Source organism: Mesoplodon densirostris, chromosome 1 (genome assembly GCF_025265405.1).
Source record: "Mesoplodon densirostris isolate mMesDen1 chromosome 1, mMesDen1 primary haplotype, whole genome shotgun sequence".
In the NCBI taxonomy this organism is placed as follows: domain Eukaryota; kingdom Metazoa; phylum Chordata; class Mammalia; order Artiodactyla; family Ziphiidae; genus Mesoplodon; species Mesoplodon densirostris.
In genome coordinates this window covers 9,678,311-9,703,593 of record NC_082661.1, presented here as the reverse complement: position 1 = coordinate 9,703,593, position 25,283 = coordinate 9,678,311, and the positions used below count along the sequence as shown (strand labels likewise).

Here is a 25,283-nt window from a genome sequence, read left to right as displayed (position 1 = left end):
GAGAGGCGGATACGTGGGAAGCGGACACCGGGAAACGGGGCCCCGCGAGCCGGCGGGCCGACCCGCGAGCCGCCCCGCCAGCGCCCACGAGCCCCGCCGTGCCCCGGCGCGCCCGCCCTGCCCCCGCCGCGGGCGGTCCCCGGTCCAGCCGCCCGCCCGCCCGCCCTCCCGCCATCCGGCCGGCCCCCCTCCCGGGCGCAGTGCCCGTCCCCAAGGCAGCTCGTCACCGCCGCGAGGCCAATGGGCTGGGCCGCGCGGCCGCGCGCGCTCGCGCCCGCTGGCCCCGAGTCCCTCCCGCGCTCTCCCCGGCGCTGCACTCCTGCCCTCGCCCAGCCTGCCGCCGCCGTCGGAGCCGCCATGCAGCCCCCGCGCGCCCCGTTCCTCCCGCCGCTGCTGCTGCTGCTGCTGCTCGCGGCGCCAGGCGCAGCCGGGTGTCCCGAGCGCTGCGAGCCCGCGCGCTGCGCTCCGCCGCCGGCACACTGCGAGGGCGGCCGCGTCCGCGACGCGTGCGGCTGCTGCGAGGTGTGCGGCGCGCCCGAGGGGGCCGAGTGCGGCCTGCAGGAGGGCCCGTGCGGCGAAGGGCTGCAGTGCGTGGTGCCCTTCGGCGTGCCCGCCTCGGCCACGGTGCGGCGGCGCGCGCAGGCCGGCCTCTGCGTGTGCGCCAGCAGCGAGCCGGTGTGCGGCAGCGACGCCACTACCTACGCCAACCTGTGCCGGCTGCGCGCCGCCAGCCGCCGCTCTGAGAGGCTGCACCGGCCGCCGGTCATCGTCCTGCAGCGCGGCGCCTGCGGCCAAGGTACCTGTGCTCCGGGGAGCTCCCCGCTCTCCGCCTCCCGGCCCCGACCTACCTCCGCGGGACGGACGGGCCGGCAGAGGGGCAGCGAAGCTTGGCGGGGTATTCCGGGCGCCCACTGGCCGGGAGAGGCGGGCACCCGCCCCCGCGGTGGCAGCGTTGCGCGGGCTCCGTCGGAACCGAGCTTTGCGCCTAGCCCAGGGTCTGTTCCGCGCGCGGCGGGTCCTGGACGTGCTCTGTCCAGAAGCCCGGAGCCAGGGTGACGGGGCATCCCGCCCGCTGGTCGGCTGCTGGGTGCCCCGCGGGGAACCACACCGCGCCAGGGCCTGGGGGACAAACAAGACAGGAATGTGGGCATAAAGAGAGTTGAGAGGTTCGGGGCTGAAAAAGGTGCCTTGTGCTGCGTGAGTCTGAGGCTTTGGGATCACCGGGTCTAACTTCTGTAGCTTTCCCTTCTTTCTCTGCATCTACCCCCATCCCCCTTTAAAATTAACCATGCATTCATTTTTATTTCGGATACTGTCGTTGAAAACATTGCCTTTTTATTTGAAAGGGACGGTGTTGCCCGTCAGGCTCCGCAGTTTCCCCAGATGACCTCCCCGCCCCCCCACCCCCATCCCCCCGCCGCCCTGGCCAGGCACCAGTTTAGGCGGTGCAGCGGCGTTGCTGCCGCCTTGCTTCCCGTGTTTTGAGCCAACCCTACAAAAGTGAAAGTGGTTCTTTTTGAACAAGCTGAATGTGGTTTTGGATCACAAAAAATGCAGACGCAGGGTTGAGGGGAGAGGGTTAGGGATGAGGGAGAAGGGTACCCTCTCCCTCCTTAAGCATCTTTTCTCTATCATCAAGACCCATCCTGGCAGGGGAGGTGGTGGTGATGGGGCAAAGGGTGGAGCAATCGTCTAACTCTCTCGCGGGACCTTCCAGAGGGATGCTTCTCGTCTCCAGTCAGAGAGACCATGTGGAAAAACAATACGGAGTTCAGCTCCGGCCACTTCAGCGGTGTGGGGATGGGCCAGCCCTGCTTGGCAGTGCACTTGGTTGCAGCCACACGGTGCCTCTTCACCGCGGGCAGTGCGTGGAAAGGGAAAGAGGGGAGCCCAGCGCAAGGGGCTGCTCTAGGTTTTCTCTGTAGGAAAACGGTCCAGCACTAGGGCCTGGCACAGGTTGGCCGACACAGAGAGGAAGGTGCCAGAGCAGTGTAGGTGAAACGGAGATTGTGTGTTCCGCCAGCATGGGAGCAGGGAGCCAGCCTCCGCGCTCAGGAAACAGCCTAATTAGAGGGTGGAGGAGAGAGATTCCAGAGAGAAGTGAACCTGCAGAGTCTGAGGTCTGGGCATGACAACACGTGCGTATTGGGTGCCCACTCTGTGCCCCAGTCCGTGTGCCTGGTGTGTTACACGTGTGACTGCACTCGGCCTTCACAGCCTCGAGAGGAGGGAGTCTTTGCTGTCATTCCCATTTTACAGGTGGAGGAACTGAGGTTGAATTACTTGCCCAAGGCCACTCAGCTGGAATTTGAACCCGGACAGCCTTACTCAGAAGCAACCCAGTGCTTAACCCCAAGCCTGGGGAAGGGAGGTCAGGCTGCGTAAAGGAAGTTTGGGGAGGGCCCGAAGTGCATCCCACGTGGAGTGCGGGGGTCAGGCTGAGCCAAGTCTTGTCTGGTGAATAGATTGGTGTGGCTGGGGATGCTTGGGGTGGGGGGCATCAGGGGTGACCCAGGCTGGTGGTGCAGAGCCCCAGGGCCAAAGTGTTCTCAGATTTTCTCGAGCCAGGGCAGCTCAAAACAAAAAAAACAAACAATAACCAAAAAAACCTGGGTAGGACAAAGCTAGCAGTAGAATGCCGAACACGCCAGGGCACGGAGTTCGGGCTAGTGCAGTAGTTTGGGTGTGAGGTGATGAGTATAAAAAAAGTACATTGAAAAAAAAAAAAGCACATTGTGTGTTTTTGTCAAAAACAAGCCAGCTGTTACTGTTTGTAGTCTCGCTGCACAGGGTCCTGAGTAACCGGCAGTATTCAAGCACCGAATTTATTGCCAGCGAGGTGGAGTCACTGAGTAAGTTTCAGGTCATTAATAGTCACCGTGTGTGTGGAGGGAAACAGGTCCTCTCCCACTGGCTGTCAGGCCCTCAGCGGGCTCCCAGGAGAACCAGCGAGGGGACAGCCACAGAAGGATGAGCGTGGTGGCCCAGAACGGAGGGAGAGACAGAGGGTGCGAGCTGTTCTCCTCTGTCCGTCTTTCTTTCTGCAAATATTTACTGAGCTCTACGGTGCATCCGGCACTGTGTGTGTGTGTGTGTGTGTGTGTGTGTGTGTGTGTGTCTGCCTGGCACATAGGAGGCACCTGGCAGATGCGTGGGGGCATGTTGAATGAATAAATGAACGAAGGAAGAAACCAGAGGTGCTGGAGATACACGGCCACCCAGTCTTTCCTCAACGGAAGGTTTCACTTTTGCCGCCCTTCTCCCCCCATCTAGCATTCCGCCCTTGACTTCCTGGACGTACCTCTGAGGCCAGGAGCCTGGGAGCCAAGACTTCATTCAGTCGAAGCCCTGCCCACAAGCAGGTCACCTGATGTCATTGTTAAATGCTGTGCATTGGCCGCCTGTCCAGCTGGGAGGCTTGGCAAGAGCACTCTTTTAGCTGGAGTGCCCATGCGAGGCCTTTTGGAGGAGGCGCTGTCGTACTGGAGGCCTGGATCGGCTCCCCGATTCATGAGATCGCGAAGAGGGTTTGTCTGGAGCGGAGGGCGCGGGCAAGGGAGGTAGGACAGGCTGGCGAGCAGCATTTGGGAGCCACAGTGGATCTTTGGATGGCGGAATGCGCCACCATTCGAAAGAAAGCCCTTTTATTTGTAAGCTTCGCAAAGACTTCAGAGAGGGTCTCTAATCATGGTTCTGGAAATGAAGGCAAATCATCTATTTCAGAAATCAATGCTGCTGTCAGGGTTTGGATGGGAAAGTGTCCAGTTATACCAGAGATCAAAAGAGCTGTCGTCTTCCACCAGGGACAGCTTGGATTAGCTTAAAGCAAAAACTCTATACTGGTCAGGGGATTACGAAAAGAGAAAGGAATTGCAATTACTAATAGTCTGATAATAAGGGCTAACATATACTTCGTGCTTATTCTGTGCCAGGCCTGTGTTAACCCATTTGATCCTCCTAACAACCCTATAAGGGGCGTGCTGTAGTCCTCCCCGGGTTACAGCTGGGAGACAGTCACAGAGCAGTACCTTGCCCAGGACTTGAACCCGTGCATCTGGTCCACAGCCCATTCATAAGCACTCTGTGCTGTTGACAGAGAAACCGAGATTATAAGCCAACCCCAGCTAAGCCGAAGCTAATAGCTGGAATAAGCAGAGCTCCAGATGGCCGTGGCCTTGAGATGAAACAGAAACAAAGGACACGTCACAGTTCTCGCTCCGCAGGCACAGGAGTCTGAGGACATGGTTGCCCCCAGTTGCCATCAAGGCAGCCCTTGCTGAAAAAAACCCAAAAAAGCAGAAGCAGCTGTAGCAGAGATGCATCCAAACCAGAGCCCCAGGCCCCAAACTGCTCTTGGGCAGAGAAAGGCTCCTCCGGATTCCCAGACGCTGCAAAAAACTAGCCAGGATGTGTAGCAGATTTCTGCCAAAAAAAGGACAGGAAGCCAGAAAAGAGGCCTGAAAAAGCCTCCTCAAGCATCAGAAGCCTAGTCCTTTTCTCCTCCTGGTACACTCTCGAGGAAAGCTACACCCCCCCCACCCCCGCCAAAAAAAAACCCAGCAGCCCCGAGCCCAGAGGTCTCTAAGCCCAGGAACTCCTCGTCCTGGTCTCATCCCAGGCCTGACAAGGGAGGGCTTCTGAAGGTGCAGGCTGGCCATGCATTCCTGGTGAAGAACCACCACTGGCTTAGATGTCTTTTGAATCGTTTATAAGGCTTTGCTCACTCTGGTTGGTTATCTTCTTTTGTTCTCAGTTGGTTTTGCTAAAGAGTTAAAATATTAAGGTTTCATAAAATTAGTAAGCCAAGTGTATAGAAGCCAAGCGTCTGAGTAACTTCGTTCCATCCAGAGGAGCTGTAAATAGATTGCATTAGCACTTAAAATAACTGCATTCAGTAAGTGATTATGGAGGGGACCATGAGCTAACTGTGGTCAGACGTCCGGCAGCCTTGGGACTGAAGGGCTGGATTCTGAGTCCATTTGGAGTTGTGTGATCCTGGACGCCGTTCCGTGCCTTGGATTGAGAAATCAGACTTTCCATGAGCTTATATTTCAAGTGAATAAATAGCGATGGTGAGGCTTAATTTGAAGAAGAAATCAAGTTTGGCAGTGGGTGAGGGTTCCTTGGAAGGCTAGCTGGGGTGGAGGGACTGACAGGCCGAGACTGCCTGTGACCCTGCTAGGCTGTTAGCTGACCAGGTGACCGGCTCCCGAGCCCTCAGAGCCTCAACAGTGAGGGGATTGGACCAGGTGATCTCTGAGGGCTCTTCCAGCTGGAATGGTGTGTGATTCTTGTAAGAAAACTAGTCTCTGAAGAATTGTGGTAACCTCATCCTTGTTTTAAAGCCTGGGCTGGCTTCTTTAAGAGTTATTTCTTTTTCTTAAGTTACTGATGGTTAAAGCCAGCGTTCGAGTTGAATGCCTGTGGCCCACTTGGGTCTGGTTGCCTCGTACTGCAGCTTTGTGCTGTCTGCTGCAAGTCCCCAGATGACCACTGTGGTGACATGCCCAGCCCCAGGAGGTGAGCTCCATTGAACCTGGTGGCCCTTGCTGTTTCCCAGGGGCTCCGAGGCTGGGCTTCATGTGTCCTCTGGAGTGAGATCCCTCCTGAGCCCTTTCTCCTTCCTTCCCCATCTTCTCTGCTGTTAACAAAAAGAGGGAAAATTAATGTCAGCAGAGAACATGAGAAATGTAGCCACCCCAAATGGCCCCCATTGAAGAGGCATGTCTGTTGCTGCTGGAAGGGCAGAGTTCAGCTTTTGGAATTAGTGACATGAGTTCTATTTCTAAGTTCATTCAGAGCATTTATTGAACACCTTCTATGTACATGAGTTCTATTTCTAAGTTCATTCAGAGCTTTTATTGAACACCTTCTATGTACTTAGAAGGTCCAGATAGAAGGAATCAGAGGTGAGAAAGGCTGGCTAGCCCATGATCTCAAGAAGTTCGTAGTACACCAGCTTAAGGAGTCAGATCACCACTTTCTAAAAGGATGACTTCTCGTATGTGACTTAAACTCTCTAAGTTTCAGTTTCCTCATCAGTAAAATCATTATAAAAATAATGGTGCATACATACCTATGTCATAGGGTTGTTGAAAGATGGAAACACCTCATTATATGAACTTAGTGCTTAGAACTGTGCCCAGTGCATTACTAGAACTGGGTCAGTGTTAGCTATAATAATAAGCATCATCATCATAATCATCATCATCATCGTCAAGGAGTCCGCTCAGTAGAGGAAGCGCTGTAATGATGTCTCCCTGGGGATAAGGTGCGTGAGTGGCTTAAAGAAGGTGTCACAGAGAAGGAGGGTGATGCGGGACCTGTGTCCTGGAGGCTGACTTGGGGTTTGCCAACAAATATGTTAGAAAAGCTTCTCTGGGCAGAGGGACTCAAGACACCACATTGCCTGTTGTCACCCTCTGAAACCCCCAGGCGTTGTCTGTACCATCTGAGAAGTGTGTGACTCCTCTTGATTGAAGAGCTGCATGCCTGGAATGCCTGGGATTTTACAAATGTCATCTCATTGACCCTCCTTAGAGTATGTGACACACAGGAGAGAGCAGTGTATGGCAGCCCCAAGACCTTCTTGAATGATGCTTAATTTGTTTTCCATGCTTTGGGAATTCCTCACAAGGAAAGACTTGTCACATCTTAAGAAAAAAAAAAAGTTTGGGAGCCCACGGATACCCTATTATTTTCGATTCCTAGGACAAATTGTCAAGTCAGTGTGTTCTGTAAAAGCAGCCCTCCACAGCGTCACGTGACAGCAGCTGGTCCCTCACCAGGAGATAATCATGCTTCCTCGGGCACATGGTTGTTTCAAAGGGCGTATTGTTGTGGTTGGAATTTTCGATAATTTTCAAATTTGAATAAGCCCTGTCTTAATGAGTCAGAGCCTTGTGCAATATTTTCAAACCTCAGGAAACATCTTTTTCATTAGTTGTGCAATCAAATCTCAAGGAGAAGACGGTAGGCCTGTCTGCCTGATAAACTTTTATTTTATTTTATTTTATTTTATTATTTTTTTCTGAGAGTTTGGTGAGATTTGTGGTAGACTTCCCTTTCACATAGTCTCGGGCGAGATTTTACTAGATCATCCAACAGTTGAGTCATCTCACACCCCAGGACTAGGAGAGCTCTCTCTTTGGTGCCAGTATTCCAAGTGGCATCCCTGCTCGGTGGGGATGGATGGACACAGAGGCTTCTGCCAGTTGGGGTTGTCCAGGCCAATGGCTGCCAACTGGATACAGAGGAGGGAAGGCTCAACGTTCAGCAGTCACATCTTGTTTTCGCTGGCAGAGAGTGAGCTAGCCTGGGGGAGGGGGGGACAGGGACAGTGTTCTCCAGGACAGCCAGGTGGTAGGAAACATCAGTGGGCAGAACAGTGACCAGAAGAGCTACCACCACTGGGTACTTTCTGGGAGCTGGGCACTGTGCTCTTTGTGTTAGGGGCCAAACGTGTGCTTCCCTCACTGCTACCGAGGGAGGGAGGGGCATCGTTCCGTTCTCCAGCTGGGAAGAGATGAGGCTCCAAGAAGTGACTGATAATTGTCCAAGGCTACCCAGTAGAGGGAGGTGGAGCCAGTATTTGAACCCAAGTCTGCCTCACTCCCAGATTATTCTTGAGATGTCTTTGACTCAGGTGTTACTTAGAAGCGTGTTACTTAATCTCCAAATACTTGTGGGTTTTCCAGCTGGCCTTCTGTTATTGATTTCTAGTTCAGTTTCACTGTGGTCTAAGAACATGCTTTGTATGATTTCTCTTCTTCTTTCTTTCTTTTTTTTTTTTTTTTTTTTTGGTCTTTTTTTTTTGCGGTACGCGGGCCTCTCACTGTTGTGGCCTCTCCTGTTGCGGAGCACAGGCTCCGGACACGCAGGCTCAGTGGCCATGGCTCACGGGCCCAGCCGCTCCGCGGCATGTGGGATCTTCCCGGACCGGGGCATGAACCCGTGTCCCCTGCATCGGCAGGCAGACTCTCAACCACTGCGCCACCAGGGAAGCCCCTTTTTGTCTTCTTTTAAATCTGTTAGGATGTGTTTTCTGGTCAAGGATGCGGTCTCTCTTGGTGAACGTTCCATGTGAACAGCAGAATCTCCTGCTGTTGTTGGGGGGAGTGTTCCATAAACATCAGTTCGGTCTAGTGGATTGGTACGGTCAACTATATTCCTGCTGATCCTCTGCCTGCCTTTGGTCTGTCCGTTCCTGGAAGATGGATGTTGGTGTCTCTGGAGCCTGTTCTGGGGCCCTGAACAGCACTGTCTCCTCTACGGCCTCCTAGTTTCTGGAAACCTGGGTTCTGACCACACAACCATTTCTGTGTCTCCACCACAGAGAGCGCGTGCTCTTTACCAGGGAGCCTGTGGTCTGCACGCTGAGTGTTCAGGCTACGTTTCTATTGAACATTTACTGGTCAAGAAGTGGCCTGAGTTGGGGTTTCTTGGGTCCTAGTTTGACATTTCTCCACCAACTTGACCTTTTTGGCTCTGGAAAATGTAGCCCAATGAGGTTCAGCCCTCGTTGGAAAAAACCCAGGAGGAGAAGTCTGATAACAGCACAGAAGGTATAGGAGGAAGGGCAAGAGTTTGAGACCTTCTAGAAAGGCCCCATGTGCACTGATCCCCTTCTGTCTGTGGGGCCCTGGAACCCTCTCATCCAAGGCTCTTCTCTTGGAGCACTCACCGTTGGTCAGCCATATAGTTCTTCATCCTCTGAAAAATACAGCTGTGCCCTCATCTTCCACAATCCATCTCTAACCACACCATGTTTCATGTTTTCTGGGATTTTGTGGACAAGGACACCTCCGTCCTCTCAGAGACGCTGTTGACTGGCCAAAGACACCAGTTGGCTGTGGACAGAATCCCAGCGCACAAAATCTGAGTGTGGAAGGTTCTCGCAGGTCCCATAACCCAACCCTTCACTTCAGAGAGAGGCACCCAAAGGGAACACAACTCTCACAAGCGGCTTAGCTCGTCGGGGCAGGAGGATGGTGGGTCAGTGTGGGCTCCATCCTGAGGCCCAAGGCAGAGCCCTTGGGCCCTTCCCTCCTCAGCTGTACTTTCCTGCTAAAGCAGGGTGTTATTTGGGAGAGGCTGGGGTCCATGCACACGATTCCCATGAGGCAGAAACAGTGGGTGCTTTCACTTAGTCTCCCATTACAAAATGATGCTAAAGAAAACTCCTCCCCCACCCCCGCCAAAAATAAGCTCCTTGGGTTGGAAGATGACCAAAAAGCTATCCATATAATGACTGACTTCTCCTCTCAAGAGTTCTAAGCACCTATTAATGCCCTTGAACCATAATTACAGTGCTCTTGCTAAAAAGAAAAAAAATTATTATAAATATAGTGGTGGACACACCAGATTAATCAGGGCTGAGATGCTTCAATGTCTTTTAAGCTGTGGTCTGATTTTCTTTGGGATGAATATACCAAGATTTTCCTCTCTCAGCATAAAGACTCTTTTTCATCCCTTTTCACCATACTGTTTAGACATCATGGGAAATGCATTTATACATTTGATGGCATACTGCATGCACTATGTCAGTTTTTGAAAGTTATAAATAAACTTTAATCACATCAAAAATAAAAGAAGAGAAAAGATTCAGGATTCCACCATTATTCCAGCAGCTTCATCATTTCTGTCCTGAGCATTACCACCATTTGGTTAACTAGTCCTTCTCTGTGTCCATTTGGACCATGTTTGCCCCAAAACAAACATTTTTGTGTTCATGGTTATTTCTGAATCTAGGGTTATTCTTTTGAGATAGATACTAAGAAGTGCAATGACTGGATGGAAGGTTAAGTTTTTTTTATGGCCCTTGGTGTATGCCAAGGGCCATACATTTTTTTCCAGGGGGTTGCCAAATTATTTTCCAGGGGGTTGTACCCATATCCGTTGCCGTCAGCTATAGAATTACCCACCTCCTAAGTCACTGACAGCTGGGGCAGAAGAAACCAAGAAGAAATTCTCCCGAAGGAAATCCTTCAGGATAAATGGAATAGGATGGTACCAGACCGGGCACTCTGCTCAGTCAGTAAATTACCTGGTCTGTCTTGAAGTGACTTTTATTCCCAGATTGACTGCTTTTAGGAGATAAGCAATGTTTGGGGTAGAAAGAGAACTTTTAAAGTTTGATCTTACCTGCGGATGGAGTTGTAATTACAGACGGTCTGACCTAAGGGGGATTGTGTGGTGGTCAGGTCATCTGGTCCAACACTTGTGTTTTCATTGAGGGGCCAGGACCAGTGAGGGGATGTGAAAGCCCGAGGTCACAAGCCAGGCTGTGACAGAGACTCTGAGTTTCTGGACGCCCAGCCCACGGCTCTCTGCACTCAGCCTCCCGGATGCCAGCTCTGTCCAGGATGCAGGAGGAGGCCAGACTGTTTGTGCTTGTTTGGAAAAGTGAGCAATATGTTTATTCAATTGTTTGGTTACACATAGACCGAAATACAACTGGAGTGACATATATAAAATACAGTTCTCTAGTAGCCACATTAAAGAAGTAAAAAGAAACAGTGACCTTTTTCTTTAATGCCGTTCTATTGAGATATTATTCACGTACCATAAAATTCACCCTTTTTTTTTTTTTGTGGTACGTGAGCCTCTCACTGTTGTGGCCTCTCCCGTTGCGGAGCACAGGCTCCGGACGCGCAGGCTCAGCGGCCATGGCTCACGGGCCCAGCCGCTCCGCGGCATGTGGGATCTTCCCGGACCGGGGCACGAACCCGCGTCCTCCTCATCGGCAGGCGGACTCTCAACCACTGTGCCACCAGGGAAGCCCAAAATTCACCCTTTTAAAGCAGATAGGTCAGAGTTTTTATATACTTACAGAGAAGGGCAACTATCATCACTGTGTGATTCTAGAATACTTTCATCACTCCGAAAAGCAACCCAGGACCGGTTAGCAGTCACCCCATACTTCCTTTCTGCCCTAGGCAACCACTAATCTGCTTTCTGTCTCTATGGATTTCCCTATTCTGGACATTGGACATTTCATATAAGTGGAAGCATACATTTGTGGTCCTTTGTAACTGGCTTCTTTCACTGACCGTAATGTTTTCAAGGTTCATCCACGTTGCGTGTGTCCGTGCTTCATTCCGTTTTATGACCGAATAATATTCTGTTGTGTGAACGAAGTAAGGCCAGACTTTTATTTTATCTCCTCTTCCTGTTGGGGAAATCCGAATCCCAGCCCCAGAAGTCACCTTGAAAGTGACTAGACGGCTCAGATGGCTCAGAAGAAACTGGAGTACAGGATGCAGGAAGCCAGCCTGGAAAATAAGAATATTCCATAAGGATGGGAATTACGTACTGAAAGGAAAAGATCAGGAAATGCACTTTTCAGATTTATTAGATCATATCATTTTTCGGGGGAGCTGGAAGGGATGTCGGAAGTGGTCTAGTCAGCCCCTCGTCTTAGTGATGAGGTGACTGAGACCCAGAGAGGGGAAGTGGCTTGTCTTGGGTCTTAAGACCCACTATTCACTTCTCACTTGAGCCAAAGATTCCTTCTGAGTTTTGGCTCAGTTTTACAAGTTACCCTTCTCACACCTCGAGGACAACGCTCATCAGCAAACGGGCAGGGGGTGCCTCTCAGGAAGAACTGTCCCCTTCCTGGACGGAGGGTCTTGCTTCACCATCACATCCCCCCTTCTACTTTCCCAAGCCCCAGGCCCACCCTCCCCAACCAGGGGTTACAGGAGGGTGGCTGCTGACAGCTCAGGAGTGTGTCCTAGACCTTTAATAAATGGACCGGTCACTGCCCAGCCCGCTGCTTGCAGCTGGAGGCTTCGGGAGCCTGCGCTGCCTTGGCCGCTTCAGACACAACAACCAGGAGGAAGGAGCTGGAGCGGGAAGGGAACCCAGCTGAGAAATCTGGGAAGGTCAAGACTGGAGCCAGGTGCTTATCAGGAGGAAAGTTAATAGTGTTTTTGTGAGCTGAGCAGTCAGCGGTTTCCCCAAAGATAATAATGGACACATCATCCGGGTGTTCAGGAGACTTCTGAAAAAAGAAATCATGTGGTGGAACTGATTGGAAACTTCTTTTTCTAACTTTTGTTTCTGACATCCGACAGGTCAGAAAAAAACTATTAAAGGCAACAATACCCAGCAAACCCAAGCATTCACAATGAGTATGCAAGCGAGGACTTTTTTTTTTTTTTTTTGCCAGTGAGACTGAAAAGCGGTTATCAATGACAGGCACCTTTAGACATAGACGCATTGTTCTGGAAAAGACATCTTTTACCAGTAAAGCTGAAGCTGCAGAGAACTGGGCCGTGCTTATGACTGACAGCCAGCTGGCCGGGTGCCCCCTGAAAGCTGTTCCTCCTCCAGAGATGCTGTCTTAGCCCTGTTTGGGTTGTCTTTCTCCTCCTTCACTTCACCTGCCCGAGTCTTTTCCAGCATCATCGGCAGCAGCCTGGTCCCAGCCCCTGCAAACAGTTACTCGCTCAGGGCCCATGGATATGAGGGACGGGTTTGCAGTCTGAGGTCTGGCGTCAGACGAGCTTTTCCCACTCTGAGCCGTCTGAGAGACTGCACCGGAAAGCCAGGGGCTGCCAGGCCTTGGAAGTGCCAGTGTGGGCTGGAAATTGAGGCCAGGCTCCCAGGCTCCTCCCCCTCTTCCTCCTTTATTCATTAGGAGCAGAGAAATGGGTCACACGTAACTCTCCTGAATTTTACTTCGTTATTTGTCTGCAAAAGACAGAGAGTGTAGTGGTCCATCATCCAATTATACATCTTTAAAAAAAAAAAAACAGTTGCTACCTGCGAATTCAGTTTCTTTTGACAAAAATAAGGCTGAGGGCCTTTGGCCATGGGAAACTTGTTTCCAAAGCTGTGTCTTTTCTGTTTCGATCTATCTCACTTAGACTTGCAGACGGTGGCCCTGATGAGGTACAGGACTTTGAGGTGGATTTTAGACCTCAGTTGGCTGCCTTGGCCACAGCCAAGTGATGCCTCTCTCTCCTGAGCATTTTCCCTGCAGGGTTCAGAGAAACCTAGCTGCACGGGCCCCTCTGCCCTGGAATCTGCAGCCGCAGCACCGATTAGAATGGGGGTCTGGTTTCCTGGAATGTGCAAGGTCTCGCTTCTGTTTCGGCTGTCTCCACGCTCCAGACCAGCGTTGGGCCAGACTCTGGGTTGGAGCCGTGGCTGACAAGTTTTCCTTGGAATTTAATGGAGTGGGACAGACAGAATGCAGTCACTCAAACTGAAAGCGTGGAGAAAATGAGTCTTGCAGGACATCTCTGCTGCGGTCACTGAGTGATGCTTTTTTATTTTTTTCTCCCCCAGGCGACCACTCTTGCAAAAAGGAGGCCCCATCCTCTTTGCACTTCATGCATCCTTAGCCATTAGGGACCTGTTTAAATTGATTTCTCTCTTGACCCTCGGGGAGAACGCAAAGTTCAGCAGAAGAGAAAGCATTCTGTGTTTCTCTGCCGTCCCGGCTCCTTTAACTGCAGCCTGCCTGATGCTCTGGCCCCCCCTCAGCTGGTCTGGCCTTCTCCTCCTGTGCCCCTCAAGGGAATTCTCGAATTCATCACGCAGCCTCACAAAGAGAGCCTCTCTTGGTGAAAAGACATCCCCTTGCCTTCCCTGGATGTGGACGAGCCCCTCTCCCAGCTGCGCGGTGTGCTTCCTGGCCCTGTCTCCGCCTACACACCTGGCACAGGTGTCTTACTCGGGCCTCAGGTGCCTGCGCTTGGCCAGAGTTGTGGAGGCCACCTTCCAACCCTGCTATCAAAAGTCGTGGCAAGGGGGCTTCCGGGGGCTTCCCTGGTGGCGCAGTGGTTGAGAGCCCGCCTGTCGATGCAGAGGACACGGGTTCGTGCCCCGGTCCGGGAAGATCCCGCATGCCGCGGAGTGGCTGGGCCCGTGAGCCATGGCTGCTGAGCCTGCGCGTCCGGAGCCTGTGCTCCGCGATGGGAGAGGCCACAGCAGTGAGAGGCCTGCGTAACGCAAAAAAAAGATAAAAATAAAAATAAAAGTCGTGGCAGGGCCCGCCCTTCAGGGTAAAGCTCAGTCTTCCAGCTTCTCTCTTTCCACGGTGCCAGCGGCTGGCCTCCCCATCCGCCGGCCTTGGCCTGCAGCCCTCTCATTCTCTCTGCTCTGTTTTTTCCCCATCAGAAGGAGGGGGACCTTTGGCTCAAGGCAGTGTGGTGCCCAGCGCTCCCATCCCCCTATTCCCACACCCCAGCCTCATCAGGCTCCACTTGGCCTCTGGGTAAAGGTGACGAACAGTGAGTGGAATGGGACTGGTGAGAACAGAGCCCTGGGCCCATGTGGATGATGTGCCTGACGTGTAATCATTTCCTCCTGGGGGGTCCCCTCTGGATTTGGGCCTGGATTTGTTGACCAAGCAAGTAGCCTCTTTGTAGTTACTTTTAATCTCGCCATACTAGGGACAGAGAAATATTCAGATGTGACCCTGGGACCCTCTAAAGATGAAGAAGAGGACAGCCTCCAGCATACACCCCCATGGCAATGCATTCTGAGGTATCACTGGTTTCTAGGCCTGAATCTAGGCTGGTCCTTGGAGGATGGGGTTCCAGAGACCTGGACCTCATATGGGGAGCTCCTGCTCGGGGTGCTTTGGCTGTGGGAGGGTGGCTGATGACAGATGGGGAGTGCGTCCCAGACCCCTTCCTCAACTGAGCCATTCCCAAAGGCTATTTTAAGTTTTCATGACACCCCACTGGAAGCCTGCTGTGTTTGCTCCTTTATTTACAGTTTCTGAGCCTGTGGGAGACTGGCCGGCTGTGTCTGCAGGAGGCCAAGAGAAATTTCCCAAGGCTTTTGGGCAGGACTTTGAGTTCAGAGCAGTTGTGGGTCCAAGCTGGCATCTCAGGGGTCATTACTTCTTCTGGTCCTTCAAATGAAAATGCGAATATGTTTTCCATTGGCTTTCATTTCCAACCTCTGTGCAATGCACATGCGCCCTTGCCTTCAAAAGAACGTTATTTCTTTTGTCACTTATGCCCAGGTCCACACACGGAAGGAAGAGAGGGCTGGACCGGAAGTGTCAGGGGGACTGGGGCCGTGCAGGAGGGAAGCTGCCCTGACCAGCCTGCCACAGTCCTTTGGCAAGTAGACCCTGGACGAATCCAGCCATCATGTTGGCTGAGCTGCTTTCTTCCCGTTTTGTCCTTTCCCCTGCATCTTGTCGACTTTCAGGATCGGGCTGTGCTACGATTAGTAGTCTTTAAAGTGTGACTGTCTTTGCTGGCGTTTAAAGTTGAAGAAATTAGGTGAAAAATCACAAGTGCGTTCTTCCCTTTCTCTGTGGAGCCGAGAGGGACCTTGGAAGCCACCCGACTGAGCCTCCGTATTTTAAAGAGGAGGAACCTTCGGCACGAGGGGCTTGCTGCGGTCGCACGGGCTGCCTCACGGAGTGTGAGGCTGTACCAGGCATCTTAGATCACAGGAGGGGGGTGCCTGCCGCCTAGCATATGGGACATTTCCTCGGCTCCTATAGACACTGCCTGTGGGCTCCTGGGCTCAGCCAGATTAAGGCAGCGTCTCCATCAGGTCCTGAGCAAGTGTGATGCTTCTCAGTACTTCATGTGCACTTTGGGTTTAAAAACAGATGAGTTTGGAAAGCAGGCAGGGCCGGCTTCATGGGCGTGCCACCCCCTCAGGAGGAACCCACCCCTGGCTTCATGGTCTGCTGTGACCAGCTTGGAATTCTTAATAATTTTGGAACAAGGGGCCTCCACGTTTTCCTTTTGCACTGGGCTCTGCAAATTATCTAGCTGGTCCTAAATGTGGGACGGTGTTTGAGAACATGCTGTTCCCGTTGAATAAAGGAGGATTTATTTCTTTTCCCTCGAATATACTGTGTTTTGTTTTCCCAGTTAGCCCTGCTTACCAACTCTGTTGAGAATTGGGAGAGCGCGATTGTTCTTCCTGGAAGGGAAGGTTGCGTTGTTAATCCTGGATCCTGGCTCTGAGTTCTCAGGCCTGGAAGTGGGAAGTGTGTCCCCACAACTGCAGGAGCTGCGGGGGACTGGAGGCTGGGCGAAAGGGCTGGGACCTGGAAGGGAGGCCGCAGAGGCAGGGCAGAGTCCAGCTGGGGAGCCAGACGGGTGGCTCCCGCCTCTGCCGCTCGCCAGCTCTGAAGCTTTGAGCATCGTGCTTGACTTCTCTGATCCTCCCTTTGTTTCCCCATCTCTGTAGACTGGACGTAAGATCCTCCCTGCAGGTTTGCAGGAGTGGAGAGTGTGCGTTAAGGAATCTTGGGGGATAGAGCTGGGGATTCAAAGCCACATGATGGAGGGAGTTGTGGATGAGACAGGAGATGGGCATGTCCTCGGGGGTCCTGCAGTAAGTTCATGCACCCCAAGTGGCAGTTACTCAGGGGAGACACCGAAAATGGGCCAGGCCTGCCTGAATTAGAATGTAGAAGTGGGATTCTTAGAAAAGTTTCAGAAGTGTGGGAGGAGCCTTTTGGAGGTGTTGAGATGTACCGGGGAGGCTGAGTGCAGGGCTGAGAACGGGGAGGTGATAACCCAGCTCGTGGCCTCGAGACGGGCATGGGGTTTAGTGCTTTTTGTGCTTTTCTCATTCAGGACTCCCAGCTCCCAGAAGTAGTGGTATTATCTCCATGTTGCAGGAGGAGAGACTGAGGCTTGGACAGGGAGAGCCGCTGCCTGAAGCGACACAGCTGTGAGGGGCAGAGAATCAGGACTGGAGGCCAGGTCTGCTCTGGAGCCACTCTGGCATTAACAAGGAGCCTTGTGACTGTACCCAGCCTTGCTGACCCCACTAGGAATGTTCTGAGGTTGGAGTCCAGCTTGGCCTTCCTGTCTCTCCCAGAAACTCTGGGTTTGTGAACCTGAGCTGCTAAGCCGGGGTGGGAGAGGGTGGGCAGCTCTGCATGGAGAAGGGACAAGGAACCAAGGGATGGGGCGAGGGACAGAGCGTCCAGATCCAATTCCAGGAAAACTGTAGCCAGATGTGGAGCAGGGGCCACCCTGGAGGGCCGCCTTAGTCCTCCTACAGTGGAAACAGACTTACCGTTACCAAAGGGGAAAGGTTGGGGGGAGGGTTACATAAGGAGTTTGGGAGTAACATATACACATAAAATACACATAAAATAGATAAACAACAAGTAACATATACACATAAAATACACATAAAATAGATAAACAACAAGGACCTACTGTATAGCCCAGGGAACTACACTCAGTATTCGGTAATAACCTATAAGGGAAAAGAATCTGAAAAAGAACAGATATATGTAGATTTAGATGTAGATTGATATGTATAGATATGTATAACTGAATCACTTCGCTGTATACCTGAAACTAACACAACATTGTAAATCAACTATACTCCAATATAAAAACAATTAAAAATAAAATTAAAAAGTGTATCCATGGCACGCTGGCCATGGTGACTTGTCGGTCACTGAGAGTCCTGGCTGGCAGAGGCCATGTGTCCTGTAGGTGTAGCTCAGGTGTCCTGCTGGCCTGACTCGGGCGTCCCCCTCTTAACACTGTGAGCCAGCCACGTGCTCTAGGGGGTCAGGGAGCCACGAGGGTGAGACCCAGGCCCGGTCCCTGGGCAAGATTTGGTACTCCCACCTACCCCTGTCAGGTCCAGTTTTATGGGACCTGAAATGTGGACAATTAGGGGCACCCTCTTAAGAAAAAGAATTCACAATTATGAATACAGTAGGCATGGAAATGATTCCTTATTTAGATTGAGAAAACAAACTGCCACAAATTAAAATTTTTTAAAGTGGACGAATTCTACAAACTCCACAAAACCCAGAAAAATGTCATGTTGTTAGTAACTACCAGATCCACTTTCACCTTTAAAATACTCCTCCCCGCCGCCCCCCTGTATTTTTTGGCTGTAGATCCTTTGATCGCCTTTTCATGTGACATATTTTGTAATGTTTCCTCTGAAGAGAATAGAATTATTTCTTCTTACTGTCATTATTATTATTACTACTATTATTATTAGTTTAGTCTTTCCTCTGGCATATTTCTCCACTACCCACATACTTCCAGGCCAGATCACCGTACTCTATACAACCTGTGGCCTGCAGTAGGGACGCTGGCAGGGTGGCAATAGCAGTGCCCGTGGAAACCGTTTCTGTCCCAGGTTAGATAACTAGAACCAGAAGTGACTTCAAAGCACGTAAATTAAACGCAAAGCAAAATGCTCCCTCTAGGGCCTCCCTGGTGGCGCAAGTGGTTGAGAGTCCGCCTGCCGATGCAGGGGATACGGGTTCGTGCCCCGGTCTGGGAGGATCCCATATGCCGCGGAGCGGCTGGGCCCGTGAGCCATGGCCGCTGAGCCTGCGCGTCCGGAGCCTGCGCGTCTGGAGCCTGTGCTCCGCAACGGGGGAGGCCACGACAGTGAGAGGCCCGCATACCGCAAAAAAAAAAAAAAAAAAAAAATGCTCCCTCTAGTTTTACTTTCCTCTTAGCCACATCCCCAAATGCCCACAGCACTCCGACAGGACAGGAGATGTGTGACAGAGGGAGGAGACAATGGTTTCAACCAACTGCAGTTTAAATATTTCACTTCTACAGATTTTCCAAAAGCGTTTGACAGCTGAATGCTTTGCCAGAGCCCTCGCAGGGCAAATGTGGGCGGGCTCTAGGGCAAAGCCTTGTTTACCTTCACTCTAAATCCACTTATGCTTTGGATTATTGTAGCTGTGCTGGGATTCAGGATTATCCACTGGAGAGAGCCCAGGAGACCTGGCCAAGGTTCCCAAAGCTTCATGGTTTGTGGGCACCTTTGATGTCTCAGTAATTTTTCATGGCATCCCCTAGGCCAAAAGAAGGATCCGACCGTTCCATTTATCAAGTATTATAATTAGGTCCCAACACCTTAATAAGTTTTTGTGTCCTTGTAACCTATTAGTCATTTGGCAAAAAAAAAAGAAAAGAAAAATGATATTTTAATTTCATTATTCAATAACCACAGTTACTTACAAAATTAATACAAATGGTCTTTGCACACCTGTTGGGAGCCACACAGCCTTTCAAATCTTGGAATCAGATTGGACACTGCCACCCCATTTCCAGTTCAACATTGATTTTTGTACAGTACTTTCTTTTAATCACAGCGACCACCAGAAATCCAAATTCACAAAATATGGAATCGTCAAAAGAATGTAGTGCAATCTGATTTTGGAACCGTGAATTGCCTAGAGCTCGTTCTCAAGGTGTCCAACAGGTATCAAGTATCGCTGTGTTTCCCCAGGAGACGTGAAATATCCTGTGAGTTTGCTGTGGCACTCAGGGGTGGTTCAAGGCAGAGTGAGAACAAATGCATTAGGACCGGCAAGACTTCTTTCTTCTTGCTTCACCTCTCATCTTTACCTGACATGTTTGCCTTAAAGATGAATGAAACATTTTGAGGTATTTAAAGCACATGTGCAATTGTGTGCTAAATCTTTTGAGAGAAACACAGATAAAAGGCTGTCCTTGGATTCGTAGTCCCCTCGTGATTTTCATTTTCACTGCAACAAATTTTCTTCAGTGTGGTAATGTATGTCAAATACTTAACTTACTGCCTGGCTTTTTTTCAGTAAACACTTAATAATGGAACTGTCTGTTAATTCTCATTCTGATAATAATCACTGAAACTTTTCAACACTGTGTGTGTGTCTCTTTTCCTCATGTAAGTAAGTTGTTGAAAGTAGTTAAGAAGTATCGTCTGTAAAACTCCAGAGATGATGGTTCCAAGGAAGCAGCATTTGTGGAGTTTTGTGCATGACCAGTAGTTTATAAAGGGGAAAGATGAATCATTATTATCTTTGGATGGGAATCTGGCAATTGTAAAGCTCATAAAATTATAGGAAATGGCTACTCTTAGTGGGTCATTTGTTGTGTTTAAAATTATTAATGATAAATATTTATTAGGGAAGTGGAAAGATCTGTCTATGTAAAATGTTGTGACATCATTCTACTAATCCTAGTTATTCAGAATTTTTCTGTTTAAAATCACGTAATACGTCATACAGTTTTCTCTTTTTGAGAATTATTTTGATATCCTAGGTTCTTTGCTTTTCACATAAATTTTAGAAATGCTTATCAATTTCTACAAAGACTCCTGCTGGAGTTTTCACTGGGAGTATGTTGAATCTGTAGATCAGTTTTGGGAAAATTGATAGCTTAATAATAGGGAGTCTTCTGACCCACAAGTATGATGTCTCTCTCCATTTATTTAGGTTTTCTTATTTATTTCAGCAGTTTTGTAGCTTCCAGTGAACAGGTCTTGCACATATTTTATTCAACATTTTCCTAAGTATTTAATATTTTTGATGGTGTGTTATAATTGGTATTTTTTAAAATTTCAGTTTCTAATTGTTTACTGCTAATACATAGAAATACAATTGATTCTGCATATTGACCTGTTATCATGTGATGTTGATAAACTCACTTATTCTAGGTAATATATTTATAGATTCTTTTTCTATGTGGACCCTTATGTCATCTGCAAATAAAGACAGCTTTAGGTTCTCCTTTCCAATCTCTATGCCTTTAAATTTCTTTTTCTAATTAATTATTCTGTCTAGGACTTCAATAAAATATTGAATAGAAGTGGTACGAATAGATGTCCTTGCCTTGTTCTCATTTTTAGAGGGAAAGCATGTAATCTTTTACCATTAAGTATGATGTTAGTTTTAGGTTTTTTGTTGATTGCTTTTATCAAACTGAGGAAATTCTCTTCTATTTCTAGTTTGCTGAGTATTTTTTTAATCATGAATGGACGTTCAATTTTGTCAGATCTTTTTTTGCATCTATTGAGATGATCGCCTGGGTTTTCTTTTTTAGTATGTTAATTTGCTGAATTACGCTATTTAGTTTTCAGATGTTACACCAACCTTATTTATCCTTTCCTGGGATAAACCCCACCTAGTCATGATATAGTATCCTTTTTCTTATATTGCTGAATTCTATTTGTTAAAAAATTTCAGAACATTTAGTCTGTGTTCATGCTGGATATTAGTCTAGAATTTTCTTTTATTTATTTACTTGAATTTTATTTTATTTATTTTTTTATACTGCAGGTTCTTATTAGTCATCAGTTTTATACACATCAGTGTGTACATGTCAATCCCAATCTCCCAATTCATCCCACCACCACCACCTCCCCCCCGCAGCTTTCCCCCCTTGGCATCCATACGTTTGTTCTCTACATCTGTGTCTCTATTTCTGCCCTGCAAACCAGTTCATCTGTACCATTTTTCTAGCTTCCACCTATATGCATTAATATATGATATTTGTTTTTCTCTTTCTGACTTACTTCACTCTGTATGACAGTCTCTAGATCCATCCACATCTCTACAAATGACCCAATTTCGTACCTTTTTATGGCTGAGTAATATTCCATTGTATATATGTACCACAATTTCTTTATCCATTTGTCTGTCGATGGGCATTTAGGTTGCTTCCATGACCTGGCTATTGCAAATAGTGCTGCAATGAACATTGGGGTGCATGTGCCTTTTGAATTATGGTTTTCTCTGGGTATATGCCGAGTAGTGGGATTGCTGGGTCATATGGTAATTCTATTTTTAGTTTTTTAAGGAACCTCCATACTGTTTCCATAGTGGCTGTATCAATTTACATTCGCACCAACAGTGCAAGAGGGTTCCCTTTCCTCCACACCCTCTCCAGCATTTGTTGTTTGTAGATTTTCTGATGATGCCCATTCTAACTGGTGTGAGGTGATACCTCATTATAGTTTTGATTTGCGTTTCTTTAATGATTAGTGATGTTGAGCAGCTTTTCATGTGCCTCTTGGCCATCTGTATGTCTTCTTTGGAGAAATGTCTATTTAGATCTTCTGCCCATTTTTGGATTGGGTTGTTTCTTTTTTTAATATTGAGCTGCATGAGCTGTTTATATATTTTGGAGATTAATCCTTTGTTGATTGATTCGTTTGCAAATACTTTCTCCCATTTTGAGGGTTGTCTTTTCGTCCTGTTTGTAGTTTCCTTTGCTGTGCAAAAGCTTTTAAGTTTCATTAGGTCCCATTTGTTTATTTTTGTTTTTATTTCCATTACTCTAGGAGGTGGATCAAAAAATATCTTGCTGTGATTTATGTCAAAGAGTGTTCTTCCTATTTTTTCCTCTAAGAGTTTTATAGTGTCTGGTCTTAATTTAGGTCTCTAATCCATTTTGAGTTTATTTTTGTGTATGGTGTTCGGGAGTGTTCTAATTTCATTCTTTTACATGTAGCTGTCCAGTTTTCCCAGCACCACTTATTGAAGAGACTGTCTTTTCTCCATTGTATATCCTTGCCTCCTTTGTCATTGAGTAGTTGACCATAGGTGCGTGGGTTTATCTCTGGGCTTTCTATCCTGTTCCATTCATCTATATTTCTGTTTTTGTGCCAGTACCATACTGTCTTGATTACTGTAGCTTTGTAGTATAGTCTGAAGTCAGGGAGTCTGATTCCTCCAGCTCCATTTTTTTCCCTCAAGACTGCTTTGGCTCTTCAGGGTCTTTTGTGTCTCCATACAAATTTTAAGATTTTTTGTTCTAGTTCTGTAAAAAAATGCCATTGGTAATTTGACACGGATTGTATTGAATCTGTAGGTTGCTTTGGGTAATATAGTCATTTTCACAGTGTTGATTCTTCCAATCCAAGGACTTGGTGTATCTCTCCATCTGTTTGTATCATCTTTGATTTCTTTCATCAGTGTCTTATAGTTTTCTGCATACAGGTCTTTTATCTCCCTAGGTAGGTTTATTCCTAGGTATTTTCTTCTTTTTGTTGCAGTGGTAAATGGGAGTGTTTCCTTAATTTCTCTTTCAGATTTTTCATCATTAGTGTATAAGAATGTAAGAGATTTCTGTGCATTAATTTTGTATCCTGCAACTTTCCCAAATTCATTGATTAGCTCTAGTAGTTTTTTGCTGGCATCTTTAGGATTCTCTATGTATAGTATCATGTCATCTGCAAACAGTGACACTTTTACTTCTTCTTTTTCAATTTGTATTCCTTTTACTTCTTCTTCTTCTCTGATTGCCGTGGCTAGGACTTCCAAAACTATATTGAATAATAGTGGCGAGAGTGGCCATCCTCGTCTTGTTCCTGATCTTAGAGGAAATGCTTTCAGTTTTTCACCATTGAGAATGATGTTTGCTGTGGGTTTGTCATATATGGGCTTTATTATGTTGAGGTAGGTTCCCTCTATGCCCACTTTCTGGAGAGTTTTTATCATAAATTGGTGTTGAATTTTGTCAAAAGCTTTCTCTGCATTTATTGAGATGGTCATATGGTTTTTCTTCTTCAATTTGTTAATATGGTGTATCACATTGATTGATTTGCATATACTGAAGAATGCTTGCATCCCTGGGATAAATCCCACTTGATCATGGTGTAGGATCCTTTTAATGTGTTGTTGGATTCTGTTTGCCAGTATTTTGTTGAGGATTTTTGCATCTATATTCATCAGTGATATTGGTCTGTAATTTTCTTTTTTTGTAGTATCTTTGTCTGGTTTTGGTATCAGGGTGATGGTGGCCTCATAGAATGAGTTCAGGAGTGTTCCTTCTGCGATTTTTTGGAGGAGTTTGAGAAAGATGGGTGTTAGCTCTTCTCTAAATGTTTGATAGAATTCATCTGTGTAGCCATCTGGTGCTGGACTTCTGTTTGTTGGAAGATTTTAAATCACAGCTTCAATTTCATTACTTGTGATTAGTCTGTTCATATTTTCTATTTCTTCCTGGTTCACTCTTGGAAGGTTATACTTTTCTAAGAATTTGTCCATTTCTTCTAGGTTGTCCATTTTATTGGCATAGAGTTGCTTGTAGTGGTCTCTTAGGATGCTTTGTATTTCTGAGGTGTGTGTTGTAACTTTTCTCTTTTCATTTCTAATTTTTTTGATTTGAGTCCTCTTCCTCTTTATCTTGATGAGTCTGGCTAATGGTTTATCAGTTTTGTTTATCTTCTCAAAGAACCAGCTTTTAATTTTATTGATCTTTGCTATTGTTTTCTTTGTTTCTATTTCATTTATTTCTTCTCTGATCTTTATGACTTCTTTCCTTGTACTAACTTTGGGTTTTGTTTGTTCTTCTTTCTCTAGCTCCTTTAGGTGTAAGTTTAGATTTTTTTTTTTTTTTTTTTTTTTTTTTGCTGTATGTGGGCCTCTCATTGTTGTGGCCTCTCCCGTTGCGAAGCACAGGCTCCGGATGCGCAGGCTCAGCAGCCATGGCTCACGGGCCCAGCCGCTCCGCGGCATGTGGGATCTTCCCGGACCGGGGCACGAACCCGTGTCCCCTGCATCGGCAGGCGGACTCTCAACCACTGCACCACCAGGGAAGCCCTAGATTGTTTATTTGAGATGTTTGTTGTTCCTTGAGGTAGGATTGTAGTGTTATAAAGTTCCCTCTTAGAACTGCTTTTGCTGCATCCCATAGGTTTTGGATTGTCGTGTTTTCATTGTCATTTGTCTCTAGGTAGTTTTTGAATTCCTCTTTGATTTCCTCAGTGATCTCTTGGTTATTTAGTAACGTATTGTTTAGCCTCCATGTGTTTGTGTTTTTTACGTTTTTTCCCTGTAATTGATTTCTAATCTCATAGTGTTGTGGTCAGAAAAGATGCTTGATATGATTTCAATTTTCTTAAATTTACTGAGGCTTGATTTGTGACCCAAGATGTGATCTATCCTGGAGAATGTTCCATGCACACTTAAGAAGAAAGTGTAATCTGCTGTTTTTGGATGGAATGTCCCATAAATATCAGTTAAATCTATCTGGTCTGTTGTGTCATTTAAAGCTTGTGGTTCCTTATTAATTTTCTGTTTGAATGATCTGTCCATTGGTGTAAGTGAGGTGTTAAAGTTCCCCACTATTATTGTGTTAACTGTCGATTTCCTCTTTTAGAGCTGTTAGCAGTTGCCTTATGTATGCAGGTGCTCCTATGTTGGGTGCATCTATATTTATAATTGTCATATCTTTTTCTTGGATTGATCCCTTGATCATTATGTAGTGTCCTTCCTTGTCTCTTGTAACATTCTTTATTTTAAAGTCTATTTTATCTGATATGAGTATTGCTACTCCAGCTTTCTTTTGATTTCCATTTGCATGGAATATCTTTTTCCATCCCCTCACTTTCAGTCTGTATGTGTCCCTAGGTCTGAAGTGGGTCTCTTGTAGAAAGCATATATGTGGGTCTTGTTTCTGTATCCATTAAGCGAGCCTGTGTCTTTTGGTTGGAGCATTTAATCCATTCACTTTTAAGGTAATTATCGATATGTATGTTCCTATTACCATTTTCTTAATTGTTTGGGGTTTGTTTTT

At 47.8% G+C, this 25,283-nt stretch overlaps 1 protein-coding gene across 1 annotated transcript in view; it reads left to right on the top strand.

The window, feature by feature from the left end:
- Positions 1 to 248: 248 nt before the first annotated feature.
- Positions 249 to 25,283, top strand: part of HTRA1 (HtrA serine peptidase 1) — a 57,525-nt gene continuing 32,490 nt past the window's right edge. The window contains exon 1 of the mRNA XM_060098608.1: positions 249 to 796. Within this exon, the coding sequence (XP_059954591.1) occupies positions 358 to 796 (439 nt within the window). The 5' untranslated portion in view covers positions 249 to 357. The remainder of the gene's footprint in view (positions 797 to 25,283) is intronic.